At 39.8% G+C, this 16,842-nt stretch overlaps 1 protein-coding gene across 2 annotated transcripts in view; it reads right to left on the bottom strand.

Annotated features, from left to right (window-relative positions):
• Positions 1-13,131: 13,131 nt before the first annotated feature.
• Positions 13,132-16,842, bottom strand: part of LOC132407393 (ras-related protein Rab-14) — a 38,881-nt gene continuing 35,170 nt past the window's right edge. For both annotated transcript variants that reach the window (XM_059993809.1, XM_059993810.1), the window contains 2 exons: positions 15,566-15,596; positions 13,132-15,211 (listed from right to left, as the gene is read on the bottom strand). In XM_059993809.1, the coding sequence (XP_059849792.1) occupies positions 15,034-15,211; positions 15,566-15,596 (209 nt within the window). In that variant the 3' untranslated portion in view covers positions 13,132-15,033. The remainder of the gene's footprint in view (positions 15,212-15,565; positions 15,597-16,842) is intronic.

The following is a 16,842-nucleotide window of genomic DNA, read 5'->3' as shown; positions in this document are numbered from 1 at the left end:
AAATTAGGGACTCTGTCCTTAGGGCCAGAACACAAGTGCCATCACAAAGAAGACACAACAGTGCCTCTATTTTGTTAGAAATTTGTGTAGATTTGGCATCTGAACAAAAACTTTGACAAACCTCTACAGAAGGACAGTGGAGAGTATCTTAGCTGGTTGCATCACGACCTGGTATGGAAATACCAATGTCCAACAATGCTAAAAAAAGGCTACAGAAAGTGATGGATGCAGCCCAGTCCATCATATTGAAAGCCCTTCCCATCAGTGAGTATATTCACATGGAGCATTGCCACAAGAAGGTAGCATCCACCAGCAAAGACCCCCACCATCCAGGCCATGCCCCGTTCAGAAGTCTCAGGTCCCACAACACCAGGTTCAGGAACATTTATTTCCATACAACCATCAGGTTCCCGAACCTACAGACTCACTTTCCAAGGACTCTTTATAACTCGTGTTCTCAACATGATCTTTATTTATTTGCAGTTTGTCTTCAATTGCACACTGATTGTCAGTCTTTGTTTAAGTATGATTTTTCATGAACTTCTATTGTATATCTTGTCCTGTAAGTACCTGCAAGAAAATGAATCTCAGGGTAGTATATGGTGACATGCAGGTACCTTGTTAATTAATTTGCTTTGAACTTTGGATAATATCCCCCTGATACTTCAATAACATACTGCTACATGGAATGTTGCAAATCAAAATCTGATGGAATGAAAATATATTTTTTACACTATTTCATGACAAATTACTTTTGCTATCAATCAACCTGATAAAAGAATAATGAGTGAAAATTAATATTTTGGCTCTGAGAGCAACGTACAGTCAAAGATTGCCATCTACTGGATTCTTGATTGAAGGCTTCAGTAGCAAATTTAAAGGTATTTAACAGATATTTCAATTTATAAGCAATAAAGCTATTTAAATCTACAACATCTTGTTGTACAACATCATTCAGTGGCCAGCTTATTAGGTACACTCGTAAATGCAAATATCTAATCAGCTAACTCAATGCATAGAAGCATGCAGACATGGTCAAGGGGTGGAGTTGTTGTTCAGACCAAACTTCAGAATGGGGAAAAAACGTGATGCAAGTGACTTTGACTGTGGAGTAAGTGATTTTGACTTTGGTGTAGGATGGGATGGTTTGAGTATCTCAGAAACTGTGATCTCCTTGGATTTTCACACACAACAGTCTCTAGAGTTTACAGAGAATGGTGTAAAAAATCAAATAAAAATGAATGTGGCTGAAAATGAGAGAGGTCAGAGGAGAATGGCCAGGCTGGTTCAAGCTTCTTCTGGTAAGCTGGCAGCATGCTCAGACACGATGGATTCCATGAGGCCAACCAACAGTGTTATTATCTTTTGTAAACATTTTTTATGATCACAAGACCCTGCTTGACATTAGGAACTTGAAGTACTGTAGATCTGTCCATTAGTGAGTTGCTCATTGGCTGAGAAACTGCAGTTGGTGCAGATCGTGCTGCAGCCTGCATCGGAGAGGCATGAGAGGAGTTGGTGTGCGAATGCAGTGCACAGTCTAACCACAAATGATTGCCTTATTTGCTTTCCTTGTGATCGCAGGATGGTGAACATTGTTAATTTGTAATACTAAAAGTCCAGTTCACTAACTTATTGGCAGATGGTAGGAGACTGCGTGGCCTGGGTCATAGCAAGAACTAAGTTCAAGCTGTGGAGTCACTTGTTTACTGCAGCCTAGTAGAGAGGCTTTGGAGTCAGTGCACTCCACCAGAGGGTTGGAAGCTGGAAGCAGTGCTGCCCCCCAGTGTTCACTTGTCAGAAGACAAGCCATATTGTGTTCGACTGCTGGATGCTGCAACTTTCATGGACTTATGGTCTTGGACTCTATTCTTTTATTGTGTAACTGCATTTTACTAATAGCTTATATGTACTTGCTACCTCATATATGCTCTATGTGTCTTCTGCTGTGTATGACTGTTGGTACTGTGTTTTGCACCTTGATCCCAGAGTAATACTGTTTCATTTGGCAGTTGGTTGAATGGCAATTAAACCTGAGCTGACAGGAAGGCAACAGTAACTCATATGACCACAATGCAACTTAGGACACACAACAAGTCAACCCTTGAAGTGGATGGGCTACCACAGCACGGTCCATGAACATATACTTGGTGGTCACTTTATAAGGGTCAAGAGGTACCTAATAAAGTCGTCACTGAGTGTATACCAAGTTAAAGACTGGATAGAAATCACTAGCAAACTTGTTAATTAAAATGTGTTTTAGAAGGAATTAATCATTTAATTATTTAAAAGATATTCCTTATTTCTACAGCTGGCTGAATACAGTCAACTACCATTTTGTTTTTCATACAGGACCAACTGCTCTGCTGTCTTAAGAACAATTCTCACATCCATTGCAGTGTACTTGAGCTGTGATGACATGGAAAGAAACTAGTCCAGGAATGTGTCAGCAGTGCTTTGTTACTGGAGGAAAGGGGTGGGAGAGGTTCCCATTGGTTACAAATTCACATTTGAAATAAAGCTTCTCAAACTGTTTATAATATTCTATTCTCAGCTCTAGCTCCTCCCCACATCTTCTTAATATTTACACCAAATCTCCAGCTTCAAAAGGGCAAGAATATTTGTGGTGCAGGAGTTTAAGATTCGTGCACAAATATTTTTACAGCGCTGGACGTCACAGTCTCACTTTGTAGTATTGTTAAATGGGGCATATTTCTTGGATATTATTCACTCACACATTGTTTATATAGAATTTTATTTTATATTTTGATTGTCAAGTTGTCTGATAGATAATTTGATTCAGTTGGAACTCTGTAAGCATTACAACCTTTGAATATTCAGAAGTAGAATCTTTCCGTTTGTTTTTCCTGACCGTCTTCCCTCTTAAAGTGACAGTTTATATTCCCATAGCACCTTTAAAATTCAAAGTAAATTTATTGTTGAAGTACATATATGTTGCCATATACAACCATGAGATTCATTTTCTTGCAGACATTCACAGTAGAACAAAGAAATGCAATACAATTGATGAAAAAAAAGACTGACAGACAAAATACAAATTGCAAGTCCAAAAAAAAAACACACAAATAAATAAATAACTGAGATCATGAGTTGTCGAATCCTTGAAAGTGAATCCATAGGTTGGGAAATCAGTTCAGTGTTGACATGAGTGAAGTTATCCACACTGGTTTATTAGCCTGATGGCTGAAGGGTAACAAGTGTTCCTGATCCTGGTGGTGTGGGACCTAGAGCTCCGGAATCTCCTTCCAGATTGCAGCAGTGAGAGGAGAGCATGGCTTGGATGGGGTTCTTCTTCATGAATACTGTTTTCTTGCAGCAGTGCTCCTTGTAGATGTGCCCAGTGGTGAGGACTTTGCCTGTGATGGACCAGGCTGTATCCATCACTTTTCATGGACTTTTCTGTTCTTGGGCACTGGTGCTTCCATACCAGACCATGATGCAGGCAGTCAGGATTCTCTCCACTGTGCATCTATAGAAGCACCTTTGACATGGCCAACTGTTCCAGCAGGTTGTCCAGTCCTACTTACTCCCAAGAAATGCACTACCATAATTCTCCCCTTTCAGATACTCCCTTTTTGATCCTGGCACAATCAGTGGTGTATTCTTGACCTTAGCAACTCAGAGTAAAAGAATCCTCTGTCATTTTTGGTTCATTTGCCAATTGTGTTCACTCCATGTCCCCTACTTCATAATTCCTCTGACCATGTTCTATCCATCTATGGAGTCTATACCCTTTATGATTTTAAATATCTCCACCAAGCTAAGTCCTCTTTGAAGGAACTTCTCTAAAGTTTCTTTTCTCTGGAATCATTTTGGTAAATCTCTCCACACTTTCTAAAGCTTTCACATCTTTGTGAAAAAGTAGACCAGAATTGGACTCATTTCTCCACCTTGTGGCTGAACTATTGATTTATGAAGGTTCATTGTAACCTTCACTCTTGTACTTATGAGGCCCAGATCCCATATGATCTTACTAAGTACTTCAAGTTCAAGTCTAATTGTCATTCAACCATACATATTTATACAGCTCAATGAAACAGTGCTCCTCAGGGTCCAAGATGCAAAACAGTCCATACAGTCACACTCAGCACATATAATTATGATAGCCCATACAATCACAAAATGAAAATAGCACAAATCCCCAGGTGGCATGGGCTGAAGATTGATGGTGTTTGGGATGTTGTCCTGTAGCCACTTATCTGCATGAACAGGTACGCAGTTCAGCAAAGGTAAATCAACCTGCTTCTTGCTGGGTCAGCCAGTCAGGCTTTTCTTCTAGGGAGCGAACACCAGAGATCAGCACCGACAGGAGAGGCAAGCTCCCAACCCAGAACAGACTCCAGAGCATCTGCTGCACCTCTGTTCTCTCCTCCCCCGGGTGGCTGTAACAGGCAATGTCATGGAATGAAGGTCGGGACTGTACAACAACCAAGACCATGCAGCTCCCCGCCATTGGACTCATCAACAGACTAGACTTCACTATTTTATATTGCCAATGTCCAACAGGGTCTTGTGATCACAAGGGACACGTTGAAGACACACATCTGCAGCAGTTGTTGGATCCGGAGAGGTCGCTGCAACCAAGCGTGCCACCACCTTCTTCTCCGACCCTTTACCTTTTCCACCTGCCTGGCTTCACCCATCACCTTCAACAAACTGCAGACAGCTTTTACCCTCGGTACTGTCCATTCTGGAATTGTGCCCTCTGACTTATATTACCTCTTCTCAATCTCCTTATCACATTTCGCAGCTTTAAATTTCATTTGCCACTATCTGTCCATACCTTTGCAAAGTCTATTCTCCTCAAAGGTCAGCATGACTACATGTCCAAAGATAAACAGTGCTCCTAAGCACAATCAGAGCAGGCCTATTAGCACTGGCGTACAACATGGACATGGTTGTTTTGCAAAATCGGTACAGTGCAACACCTAATCAAACTACAAGTTACAATAAGAAATAGTTTTTAAAATACTGCTGAAATAGTAGTGTTCATGGGTTAATGAACCATTCAGGAATCTGATGGCAGAGGGGAAGAACCTGTTCCTAAATGATGAGTATGTGGCATCGGGCTCCTGTACCACCTCCCTGATGGTAGCAATGAGAAGAGGGTATCTCCTGGATCGTGTGAGTCCATGATACTCATACAAGGTGGGGGCATGGCACTACTGATCAGAGGTAGTGTCATCAAGTCAATTTTTATTGTCATTTCGACCATAAACTGCTGGTACAGTGCACAGTAAAAATGAAACAACTTTCCTCCAGGACCCTGGTGCTACATGAAACACAAAACTACACTAGACTATGTGAGACAACTCAAGACTACACTAGACTACATAAAACAACACAAAAACTACACTGGACTACAGACCTACACAGGACTACATAAAGAGCACACAACAGTGCAGGGCAGTACAATAATTAATTAATAATAAACAAGACAATAGGCACAGTAGAGGACTAATTTCAATATAATAATAAATGATGTAGGTATCAGTCTAGAGACTCTGGATAATGATTCTGATGGCTTGGGGGAAGAAACCATTGCACAGTCTGGTCATGAGAGCCCGAATGCTTCAGTACCTCTTACCAGATGGCAGGAGGGAGAAGAGTTTGTACGAGGGGTGTGTTGGGTTCTTCACAATGTGGTTAGCTTTGCAGGTGCAGCGTGTGGTGTAAATGGCTGCAGAAAAGGAGGAAGCCATGGAGGGATTGTCTACTGAGTCTCTGTGAGTGGAAGTTAGGAACAGGAAGGGTTCAATAAATCTACTGGGTATTTTTTTTATAGACCACCCAATAGTAAAGGGACATCAAGGAGCAGATAGGGAGACAGATTCTGGAAAGGTGTAATAATGACAGGGTTGTCATGGTGGGAGATATTAATTTCCCCAATATTGATTGGCATCTCCCTAGAGTGAGGGGTTTAGATGGCGTGGAGTTTGTCAGGTGTGTTCAGGAAGGTTTCTTAACCCAGTATGTAGATAAGCCTACAAGAGGAGAGGCTGTACTTGATCTTGTATTGGAAAATGAATCTAGTCAGGTGTCAGGTCTCTCAGTGGGAGAGCATTTTGGAGATAGTGATCACAATTCTATCTCCTTTACCATAGCATGGGAAGGGGATAGGAACAGACAATTTAGGAAAGCGTTTAATTGGAGTAAGGGGAAATATGAAGCTATCAGGTAGGAACTTGGAAGCATAAATAGGGAACAGATGTTCTCAGGGAAATATAGAGCAGAAATGTCGCGTTCCAATGAGCCACGGAAAGGATGGTAGGGTACAGGAACCAATTGTACAAAGGCTGTTGAAAATCTAGTCAAGAAGAAAAGTTTTCACAAGGTTCAAAAAAGCTACATAATAATAGAGATCTAGATTATAAGGCTAGCAGGAAGGAGTTTAAGAATGAAATTAGGAGAGCCAGAAGGGCCTTGAGAAGCCTTTGGCTGAGCGGGATTAAGGAAAACCCCAAGGCATTCTACAAGTATGTGAAGAGCAAGAGGATAAGATGTGAGAGAATAGGCCCGATCAAGTGTGACAGTGGAAAAGTGTGTATGGAACTGGAGGAGATAGCAGAGGTACTTAACGAATACTTTGCTTCAGTATTCACTATGGAGAAGGACCTTGGCAATTGTAGCAGTGACTTACAATGCACTGAAAAGCTTGGACAGAGAGACATTAAGAAAGAGCATGTGCTGGAGCTTTTGAAAAGCATCCAGTTGGATAAGTTACCAGGACCAGATGAGAAATACCCCAGGCTACTGTGGGAGGCAAGGGAGGAGATTGCTGAGCTTCTGCCAATGATCTTTGCATCATCAATGGAGGTGGCAGAGGTTCCAAAGGATTGGAGGGTTGCAGATACTGTTCCCTTATTCAAGAAAGGGAGCAGAGATAGCCCAAGAAATTATTATCAGCTTTACTAGCCTGACTGAATTTTTTGAGGATGTGACCAGTGGTATCCCTCAGGGATCTATTCTGGGACCCTTTCTCTTCATGATTTTTATAAATGACCTACTTGGATGAGGAAGTGGGAGGAATGGGTTAGTAAATTTGCTGATGACACAAAGCTTGGGGGTGTTGTGGATAGTGTTGTGGGCAGTCAGAGCGGGACATTGACGGGATGCAAAACTGACTGAGACTTGGCAGATGGAGTTCAACCAAGCAAATGTGAGAAGGTTCATTTTGGTAGATCAAATATGATGGCAGAATATAGTATTAATGGTAAAACTCTTGGCAGTGTAGAGGATCAGAGGGATTTTGGGGTCCAAGTCTACAGGACACTCAAAGCTGCTGCACAAGGTTGACTGTGTGGTTAAGAAGTCGTACGGTGCATTGGCCTTCATCATCCATGGGATTAAGTTCAAGAGCCGAAGAGGTAATGCTACAGCTGTATAAAACCCTGGTCAGACCCCACTTGGAGTACTGTGCTCAATTCTGGTCACCTCACTACAGGAAAGATGTAGAAACCATAGAAAGGGTGCAGAGGAGATTTACAAGGCTGTTGCCCGGATTGGGCAACCTATTCTTATGAGAATAGGTTGAGTGAACTTGGCTGACGGAGGACTAGAGGTGACCTGATAGAGGTGTATAAGATGATGAGAGGCATTGATCATGTGGATAGTCAGAGGCTTTTTCCCAGGACTGAAATGGTTAACACAAGAGGCACAGTTCTTAGGTGCTCGGAACTAGGTACAGAGGGGATGTCAGGGTTAAGCTTTTCTGCAGAGTGGTGAGCGAGTGGAATAGGCTGCCGGTGACTGTGGTGGAGGCAGAAACAAAAGGGTCTTTTAAGAGGCTCCTGGACAGGTACATGGAGCTTAGAAAAATAGAGGGCTATTGGTAACCCTAGGTAATTTCTAAAGTAAATACATGTTCAGAACAGGATTGTGGGCTGAAGGGCCTGTACTGTACTGTAGTTTTCTATGTTTCTAATTTTAATGCTGGATCATCTTTTGAAGATGTCCTCAACGCAGGGAGGCCAGAGCCCACGATGGAGCTGACCGAGTTTCCAATCTGTAGCTTTTTCCAATCCTGTGCATTTGTACTTCCATGCCAGAAGTTGATGCAACCAGTCAGAATCAGTCCTTGTAACATCTCTTGAAAGCTTCGCTCAGCATTTCCTTCCAGTCCTCCCTTTTACTCTTTGTGCGCCATTATTTGGTTAATTTTCTATTGACACTGCTATCTTTTTATGCCATGGATCTCAATCTTCATGATCCCTATTATATCAACCACATTTGATCCATTGACTGTTACTTCATCAGAAATCTCTACCAGATGAATAAACACTGGACAAAGATTTTGCTTCTTATAGTTTTGGCTGTACCTTTTGGATTTTGAGCTGCTAATCATGAAAATCTTCATGAAAATTCTCATCATCGCCATTTTTCAAAATCACCTAAATTTGTTATTTTAGTTTGTAATTCAAGTCAATAACTGATGCCAAGATTAAGGCAGGCGTTTTTGTTAGTCCACAAATCAAACAGGTCATCAATGACAGGCAATTCAAAGAACTTCCGGTGAAACTGGAGAAAATCACATGGAAGGCATTTAAGGATGTTGTTGAGAATTTTCTTGGCAACCACAGAGCACTGAACCACGTGCAGCTGGTTGACAACATGCTTCAAGCATACAAAACCACGAAGTGTAACATGTCACTAAAGCTTCCCAATTAGACCTCTTCCCTGACAAATCTTGTTAGTGACAAGCATGGTGAAAGGTTTCACCAGGACATTGCTGTCATGAGAAATACTGTCATGGCAATTGGAATCCATCAACGCTGGCTGATTATTGTTGGACACTTAAGCAAGAAGCCTTGGACACTAAGTACAAATGAAAATCGTCAAATCATTTTTAGCTAATTATTTGTCTTCAACTTCAGTCTATAATTAAAAATGAGGAAGCAACACTCTCAAAAAATGTGTTGTCCAATGAAACCTCCATTTATTTCAGATTAGACAATTAAAAGAAAAATGAAAATAAACAATAAAGACAATAGTAACAAGCTACAGGAGAATGCTTCGACTGGTGAAATGGGCAGACATGTGACAAATGAAATTTTGAAGCAGAAACATGGCTGAAAACCATTACAACTTAATCACACTAGTTTTAAAAAAAACTTGAAAAGTAAAGCAACAGAAAATCTTAATACATTTAAATTAGTTCAGTAAGTCGTAGAATAAAAATCACCTCTGCCATACCTCTCTACCTTGCAGTGTTCCTCTCCATTCAGGGGAATTAAATTGTGTGATTTGTCAATGGCACTGGTTCATTAGACAAGGTTCCCAATGCAATTCTGCATATTTAGAATCCAAGCAACACACACAAAATGCTGGGGGAGCTCAGCAGGCCATGCAACATCAATGGAAAAGAGTACAGTCGACGTTTTGGGCATGCTTGAAGGGTCTCAGCCAGAAATGTTGACTGTACTCTTTTCCATTGATACTGCCTGGCCTGTTGAATTCCTCCAGCATTTTGTGTGCTGATATAGGTAAGTGAAGGGATAGTAAAAATCCACTTTGATAGGTAAAAGGTAGTATTTTTTAATTATATGACAGTGAAAGCTGCTGGCATGCAGATGGACTTGTGCGTCCTTGTGCAGGTTGGCAGATAATTATAATGCAAATGGACGATTGACTTTTGGCAAAAGATTTTCATAGAACTGAGACATCTTGTTCCTGGTGCCTCCACCTACCTATGGAGAAATGTATCTAACATGAAGGTTCACAAGATTGATTGCTGTGATGGATATTTCTTGTACAAGGAAAAATAGACTAGACCTCCTCTTTCCCCACCCCAGATACAAGCACACCTATTAGTTATCTTGAAGAGAACATTCTTAGAGCTTGGCAAAGTTGAGAGTAGATACTTCTGACCAGAATGCCTAGAATTGTGTGGAGGTCCCAGTTCCAAAATAAGGCTCACCACTCAATGGAAATGGCTATTTTATTTCTCCTAGAGGCAGTGAATTCTTAAAATTTGCTGTGTATTAAAGACATTTTTAGATATTACAATTAAGTAAGGTTATTGTGATTAGTCCAGAAAAGCTGCAGGGGTAAAAGATTAACAGTGATCTTATTAAATAGAATCATGAGTCATAAATGACAGAAAGGGAAGAGACTGACGGGCCTTCTCTTGCTTTCACCTTCAGAAATACAGCATGTCAACTGGCCCTGAAGCCCATCCAAATTTGAATATTGCATTGGAGCTGTGCTTAGCCACACAGTCATAACTGTAAAGCAAGAGATAAGCACCCAGCCTTGTGGTGCACCTATGTATGCTGGTAGAAATCGTGGCAAAGTTGTAGCCAATCCAAACTGATTGGCATTTGCAAGTGAGGAACTCCGTAATCCAATTGCACTGAGGTTATGAGGCTGTTATCTTGGAAATATTGATTAGTTTAGAAGGGATGATGGTATTGGATGATGAGCTGTAATCAATAAAGATATAAATATACAGTTACATTCTCAACAACAGGACTAAACAAAAGTAGGCTGAAGAAAGATCGTGTTTCGGAGCATTCCCACGAGCACCACAGCAGCATACTGATTAGTACAGTACATTGCTTTACAGCAGCAGACACCGATCTGGTTCAACTCCCAGGCGCTGTCTGTAAAGAATCTGTACGTTCTTTTTCTGTGACTGCACGGGCTTCCTCTGGGTGCCCCAGTTTCCTCCCATATTCCAAAGGCCTCCAGCTACGGTTGGAGTTGCGGGCACGTTGAGTCGATGGCAGAAGCATGAGCTGCCCAGCACCATCCTTATCCATTCGACACATTTCACTGTACATGTACCAAATAAATCTCAGCACATACATTACTTCAATAAATGTAAGCACAGCTGTGCTGGTTAAGATTTTCCTAAAGCAGAGTGCTCAAATCAACAGTTCAAATTTTAGATCATTTAACTATCTTTAAACTACTGAATATTTTGCACGGAAGGGAAATGGGATGATGTTAAACATCTAGCATTCAGTCTCTTACCATGCTAACTTCCCAGTTTTAGTGAGGACACTGTACAAGTGATGCAGCACTCTTATTAGTACAGTGCCTTCAAAGTTACAAACTTGCACAGCACCACAGAAATGCATGACATAAGATCATCAAAAATGTTGCTGGTTTAAAGTCCTTTTGTATTGAGGAAGTTAAAATTCAATGCTGGAGGTGTAGTGTAGGCCCAGAACAATTCCAGGCCTTTCCAAAAAAGATACTATGAACAGTGAGAGGAAAAAAAAATCAAATTAGCTAGAGACAACCCTTCAGGTACAAACCAGGGCATAGGTCACTGAGTGGCTGGATGTTCATGTGATAGATTACGCATAGAGAAAAGTTGACTTAGCAATGTTATTAGCTCAATCAGCAATACTGTCAAGTCAGAAACAGGAAGAAATTTGAGGCATTGCTCTTTTCACATTTTTATTTCATGAGTCATGGACAATAAAAGTTTTAAAAGTTGGTATTGAACAGAATACCCAAACAGTTAGTTTTAAGGTTGGAAATCCATTGATATGATGGAACTCAAGTAACAATCTAAAAGTAGACATGGAGCAGTAAAGCCAGTTACCTTAGCTTAAACACTTCAGCCAGTATCCCACGGTACAGTTTACAGTCGGCTCTCCTTACCCATGGGGGATTGGTTCCGGGAGCCCCCAGGGATACCAAAAAACACGAATGCTCAAGTCAGTGGTCTTTAGGACCTGCCGGAGCTCTGGACCCGCCGCTGGCAGTTTTTCTGTTCTATTGACAGAAAATAATCACAATTGAAAATAAAGTGGAAATAATAAAACCATCGGAAAGAGGTGAAACACCATGGGTCATTGGAAAAGCGTTAGGCTACAGTCGGTCAATGATCGGAACAATTTTAAAGGATAAAGTGAGAATAATGAAGCATGTGAAGGCCCTGCCCCGATGAAAGCTACAATTATTACTAAGTAACGCAGTGGTTTAATTATTGAAATATATACGTGTTTTATATGCATAGAAAGGGAAAATATATACTATATACTAAGACAAACGTTTGACTGACGCTAAATAATACCGCTTGTATCTGTTCTGACTTAGAGAACTTCCAGATTTTAGTTCGATTCCCAATCCACGATAACCTATGCACATTCTCCCGTATATTTTAAATCATCTCTAGATTGCTTATTATACCTAATACAATGTAAATAGTTGTTATACTGTATTGTTTAGGGAATAATGACAAGAAAAAAATGTCTATGCAAGCTCAAACAGCAAGTGCTGTAGAAAGAATTTCCAGGTTTTCCCGATCCACGGTTGGTTGAATCTGTGGATAAGCAGGGCCGACTGTAAACTAAACCAAGGCCATGGATTACCAGGAGAACTGCAGATGTTGGATTGGGAGGTGCAAAAAATGGAGCCACACAGTTCTGGCTAATATCAACATTGCTGGAAAAGATAAACTGAAAACTGTGGAATAGAATTCACTAACTTCAAGTGAAAGGGTGGTAGAACATAGAAAGAAACAGCTGTTGAAAAAAGAGAGTCAGGATTGTACAAATGAGAAGGCAAAAAAATACCCATAGGAAAAGCACCCTGCTTCACACAATGGAGGAGTTGTGCAGCAAGATTTTGATTTGACTTATGGATACAAAGTGGACCTCATGATATTACTGTTTTAAACTGCAAAATATGTACTCCTGCTACTGTACAAGGCTGAAGGTCAACAGCAAAAACCCACAGGCTAGTATTCTTGTTTAAAAAAAAGATAATCAGTTGAGAGACAGGTGAAAGGCCTTCTGCCAAGAGAAACAGAACTGAAATTCAATTGTTAGGAGAATGAAGAAAAATCAGTTTCAGAAACTTAAGGATCAACTGTTTCTCCAAAACATTGTTGTTATTATTTCTTTTGTTAAATATCCATCATCCCAAAGTACACATTGAAATGCATCATAGTACTTAGAAAATTCTTCAAATCCCTCTGTAATGTTAATTCAGAGCAGCCATTTCCTTTCTCATCCTAGTTTAAGTCTACATTGCACGACCAAGCAGAGAATACATATCATTCCCTACTGCCATAATGAGGAATATCAATTGACCAAGCTTACAGTTCGAAGAGCCAGCCATAGTTAAATTTGAAATAATAAGTACAAGGACAGATTAACTAGATACAGGTACTTTATTTACAAATATTCAGATTAATAGCATTTGTTTCATCAAATGAAAGTTACAGCAGTTCAAAGTCTTTTTCTGTCACATATAAACAAGATCTACTGTAAGCTGTTCAGGAGTAGTCCAGATCTCACACCACCTAATGACTAAAGCAAACTTTAGCAAATTTAGAATGAAATACCTTGCTAAATCCCTGCATGTTGTACACACAAGGCCATGGTCCCTGGGCAACACCTCACTAAAGCAAAGGCTTAACATCATAACGAAGACAATAGACTTCTAACCACACTGCCTTTGACAACACTCCCATATATTCAACATAAAGGCTCACATTCTTAAAATTAATAGCAAGACTCTACAAACAAGGGACATTGCACAAATTGACAAATTTTCCAATATATTGCAGATTCCAGTTTGGCATTCTCAAAGCATTTCTGTACAGGATCCCATTTTTCTACAGGAGTGAAGGTTTTCCACCTGATCAGTGTCTTTATTAAGGGGACGTATTTTGAACATTAAGAATCATTTCTATCAAAAGTAAACCAAGCAGTGCAGCCCCATTTCATACACAACTAAAGATGCATATTATTAATTAGCATTTAACCACATTTATGCTGCCCAAGGCAATGTGCTGAATCACCACTGAAATTCAAGCTTTCACCCCTTGAAATAAAAATCGAAATCACCCTACCCTTAAGTATTTAATACAGTGAATGTGTAAAATATAAAACAAATCTCCTTTAAGTCTACTTTTGGAATGAAATTTGGCTACTTAATTCATTGAGGGCAATTGCACCTAAATGTATTGAGTAAAAAGCACACATTCACCCAGTTATTTTCTTGAATGAAGTACTGCAGTAAATACAGCCAGAAATGCAGGAACATCTACAGAGAACATTACATGGTTGACTGCACAAGGACAGTATTATTAAATGGTACAGGTTTTCCACAAGTGCAATGATGGAACCAGATGACAAGAGAATATGAAACCCAACCAACTAGTGTTAAAAGTACTGCTCATATTTTTCCTTTAAAATGTGATTATGTCCATTCTAGTGCTAAAGGGTCACTTAGATTGTACTGTACAAACTGGTACTCAGTGCCAGTGATCAATTTGTTTCTTCATTAAAATCATATACATACAGATGTATTTAAATGTTAGTTCAGTTCCTTCAAATTTTATACATATTTACGTGTTAATAAAGAATAAAATGACAAAAAGCACACCAAAGCCTTCTTTTGCATTTTAAAGAGGGAAAGATGAGTAATAGCCATTTCCCCGTGCAAGGTTAAGACAAGAGCTGGAATTAGAACCCCATGAAGACTTGTAACTGGGTGGGGAACTTATGAACAGCAACAAGCATATTCTACATGTTACAGACACCCTGTAGTTTGAGCTGGATGTCAGTTCACAGTCAAAGAACCTCAGTAACTTTGAACCGCACAGACAACAGTTGTATGGGTAAGAAGGTATTTACTGTACAAGAATCTTTTTGAATGGATAGTGAGGTTATGTCTATAACCCCTCCCCCCACCCCATGGTGGCAAGATGGAACTATACAACGTCAGCATATTTATTTGGCTGACAAGCATTGAAATTGGATCACAAATTGAGGGATGATGAACTACCACAAGAACAAGTAAGAAAATATTTCAATTCTAAATTCCATGCATGAGAGGATTTATTACTCTACTCATTTTCCTTGTAACCTGATAAACATCTAAGGTGGTTTAGCGAGAGGCCTTTTTATCATTGTGTTAAACTTGTCACAGCAGCAAAATTTATCCTGTCAGATTATCAGCAGACAAGGAAGCAGTGAGAAATACTGCTTTGACAAAAGACAGAAGAGTAGGATGTGGAAGGTCAAGAGGTTCGCTAGCTGAAGATTACTAGCAGCCACAGCCTTCTCTCTGGGGCTGGGGCTCACTGATTAGTCGACCACCCTGTGGAGCAGACGGTTTATGCTGTACTCCAGACTCTGCTGCGTTGAGATCCAGACTGCCATCCTGAATATTCTGGTAGATTTTCTTGGCTGCTTCCAGGAATGCATCCTCGACATTCTCACCTCTAGGAACAAAGGAAGAGTCTCTTATATACTGTCGCAAGGAGGCCAGGCTAAAAACCATTTCCCCAAGGCAAAATAAATCTATATACTTGCTTCTTACATTTAGTTCTCAAAGCATCATCCAGCATAGAGTCATGTGTTGGAAATTTTGGGGGCAGGGACTGCTTTCTGATTTTACAAAAACAAACACAAAAACTGCACCTGCTGCCAGGAATAAAATTCAGTCCAAAGTGGAAATGTTCTAAAGAGCAAATCACCTATTCCATACAAATTGAGAAAGGATTTTATTGATGAAAAGACAGCCACTATACTATTCCAAGACTTTTCTAGTGACTTGTATCAAGCAGCGCACTTACGTTTTTGCACTTGCTTCAAGGAATAACAGACCTGTAACAAAATAAAAAGCTTAGTGGCAGAAATAATTGTCAAGTCTGTTTAAAAGCCCAAATTAAACAGCTTTAACCACAAAATATTTCACAAGACATATCTGTGATCATAAGATAAGTAAACTTAAAGCTACATTTTAAAAAGCCTTACATGTAAGGAACTTCACACTTAGGCAACATAAAATCTAAACTCATTAGTACAAAAATCAAATCCAATCAACAGGTGAGCTGGAATACAAAGCAGTGGGGTTATGGACTGGATTTTAATTTGGTCTACTATTTCTGGCAAAACAGGAAGCAACAATAACATGCTATCTTATAATCTCATTTAGAAAATGTAAACTAGCAAATTGTAGTGCTGCTGTTCTCCTCACCCACCAGTACAGAACTGCAAATGGATCAATTTAGTCTGGCAAAAAGATTGAAAACACAAACTAAACTGCAATAGGTTTAACTGTATAAACTACACAAATCCAAGTTAAATTCAAATTTCAACAATAGCTTAACACTAAAATTTATACAGAAGACACAACCAGAAGAGAAACAACAGATGTGATTAAGTGTCAAGTAGTCAAAGCCAAAAGGTCAATGATATTTTTTTAATTTCATGGCCAATGTTTAAGAATAAATAATAACTGTAAGAAATGCTGGTCAAGTATTCAATCCAGTCCTGGGCATCTTATTTTGCAACAGGCTTCTTCTAAGAGATACCAGCCTAATCTTGGTCAACCTTTGCTGTACCTATTGTAATGGAGAAACTTTAGATACTAGAACTATTGTCAAAGCAAGGCCAAAGAGAAGATTCTACTAAATTTTAAAATTACACAAACGTGGGTAAAGAATCTAACTTGCTCTGGTTTGGAATCAATAAGGGTCCTTCAAAAGCCAGTAATAAGAAATCTTGCTGAGAAAGGGCTGATAAAAGCAAGGAAAGGCTTAGTGGGAACCAATGCATTTTTGTTTCCAAAAATAAACCAAAAATAGATAAATATTTAAAGATTTAAAATCAGTTTTGAAATCGCTCCAATAAGGGAGCTGCCAAATACAAAGTGCTAGTCTCTCAGAGTTAAAGCCTCATTAAACATTCTCTGGCTTGACAAAATGGAACGTTTTAATACGGTGCTCATCCTAAGCATTTACTGATCATCAACCATACTGCATGACCTGAGCTTAATTACCAGATCTTGGAGAAGTGGTGCTGTGCTGGAGAATGGCATTCATCCAAACTTTTACTGCTTACAATGGAA

The sequence above is a fragment of the Hypanus sabinus genome, chromosome 18, assembly GCF_030144855.1.
Source record: "Hypanus sabinus isolate sHypSab1 chromosome 18, sHypSab1.hap1, whole genome shotgun sequence".
In the NCBI taxonomy this organism is placed as follows: domain Eukaryota; kingdom Metazoa; phylum Chordata; class Chondrichthyes; order Myliobatiformes; family Dasyatidae; genus Hypanus; species Hypanus sabinus.
The sequence above is the reverse complement of the archived record's forward strand: the minus strand, read 5'-3'. Positions and strand labels throughout refer to the sequence as shown.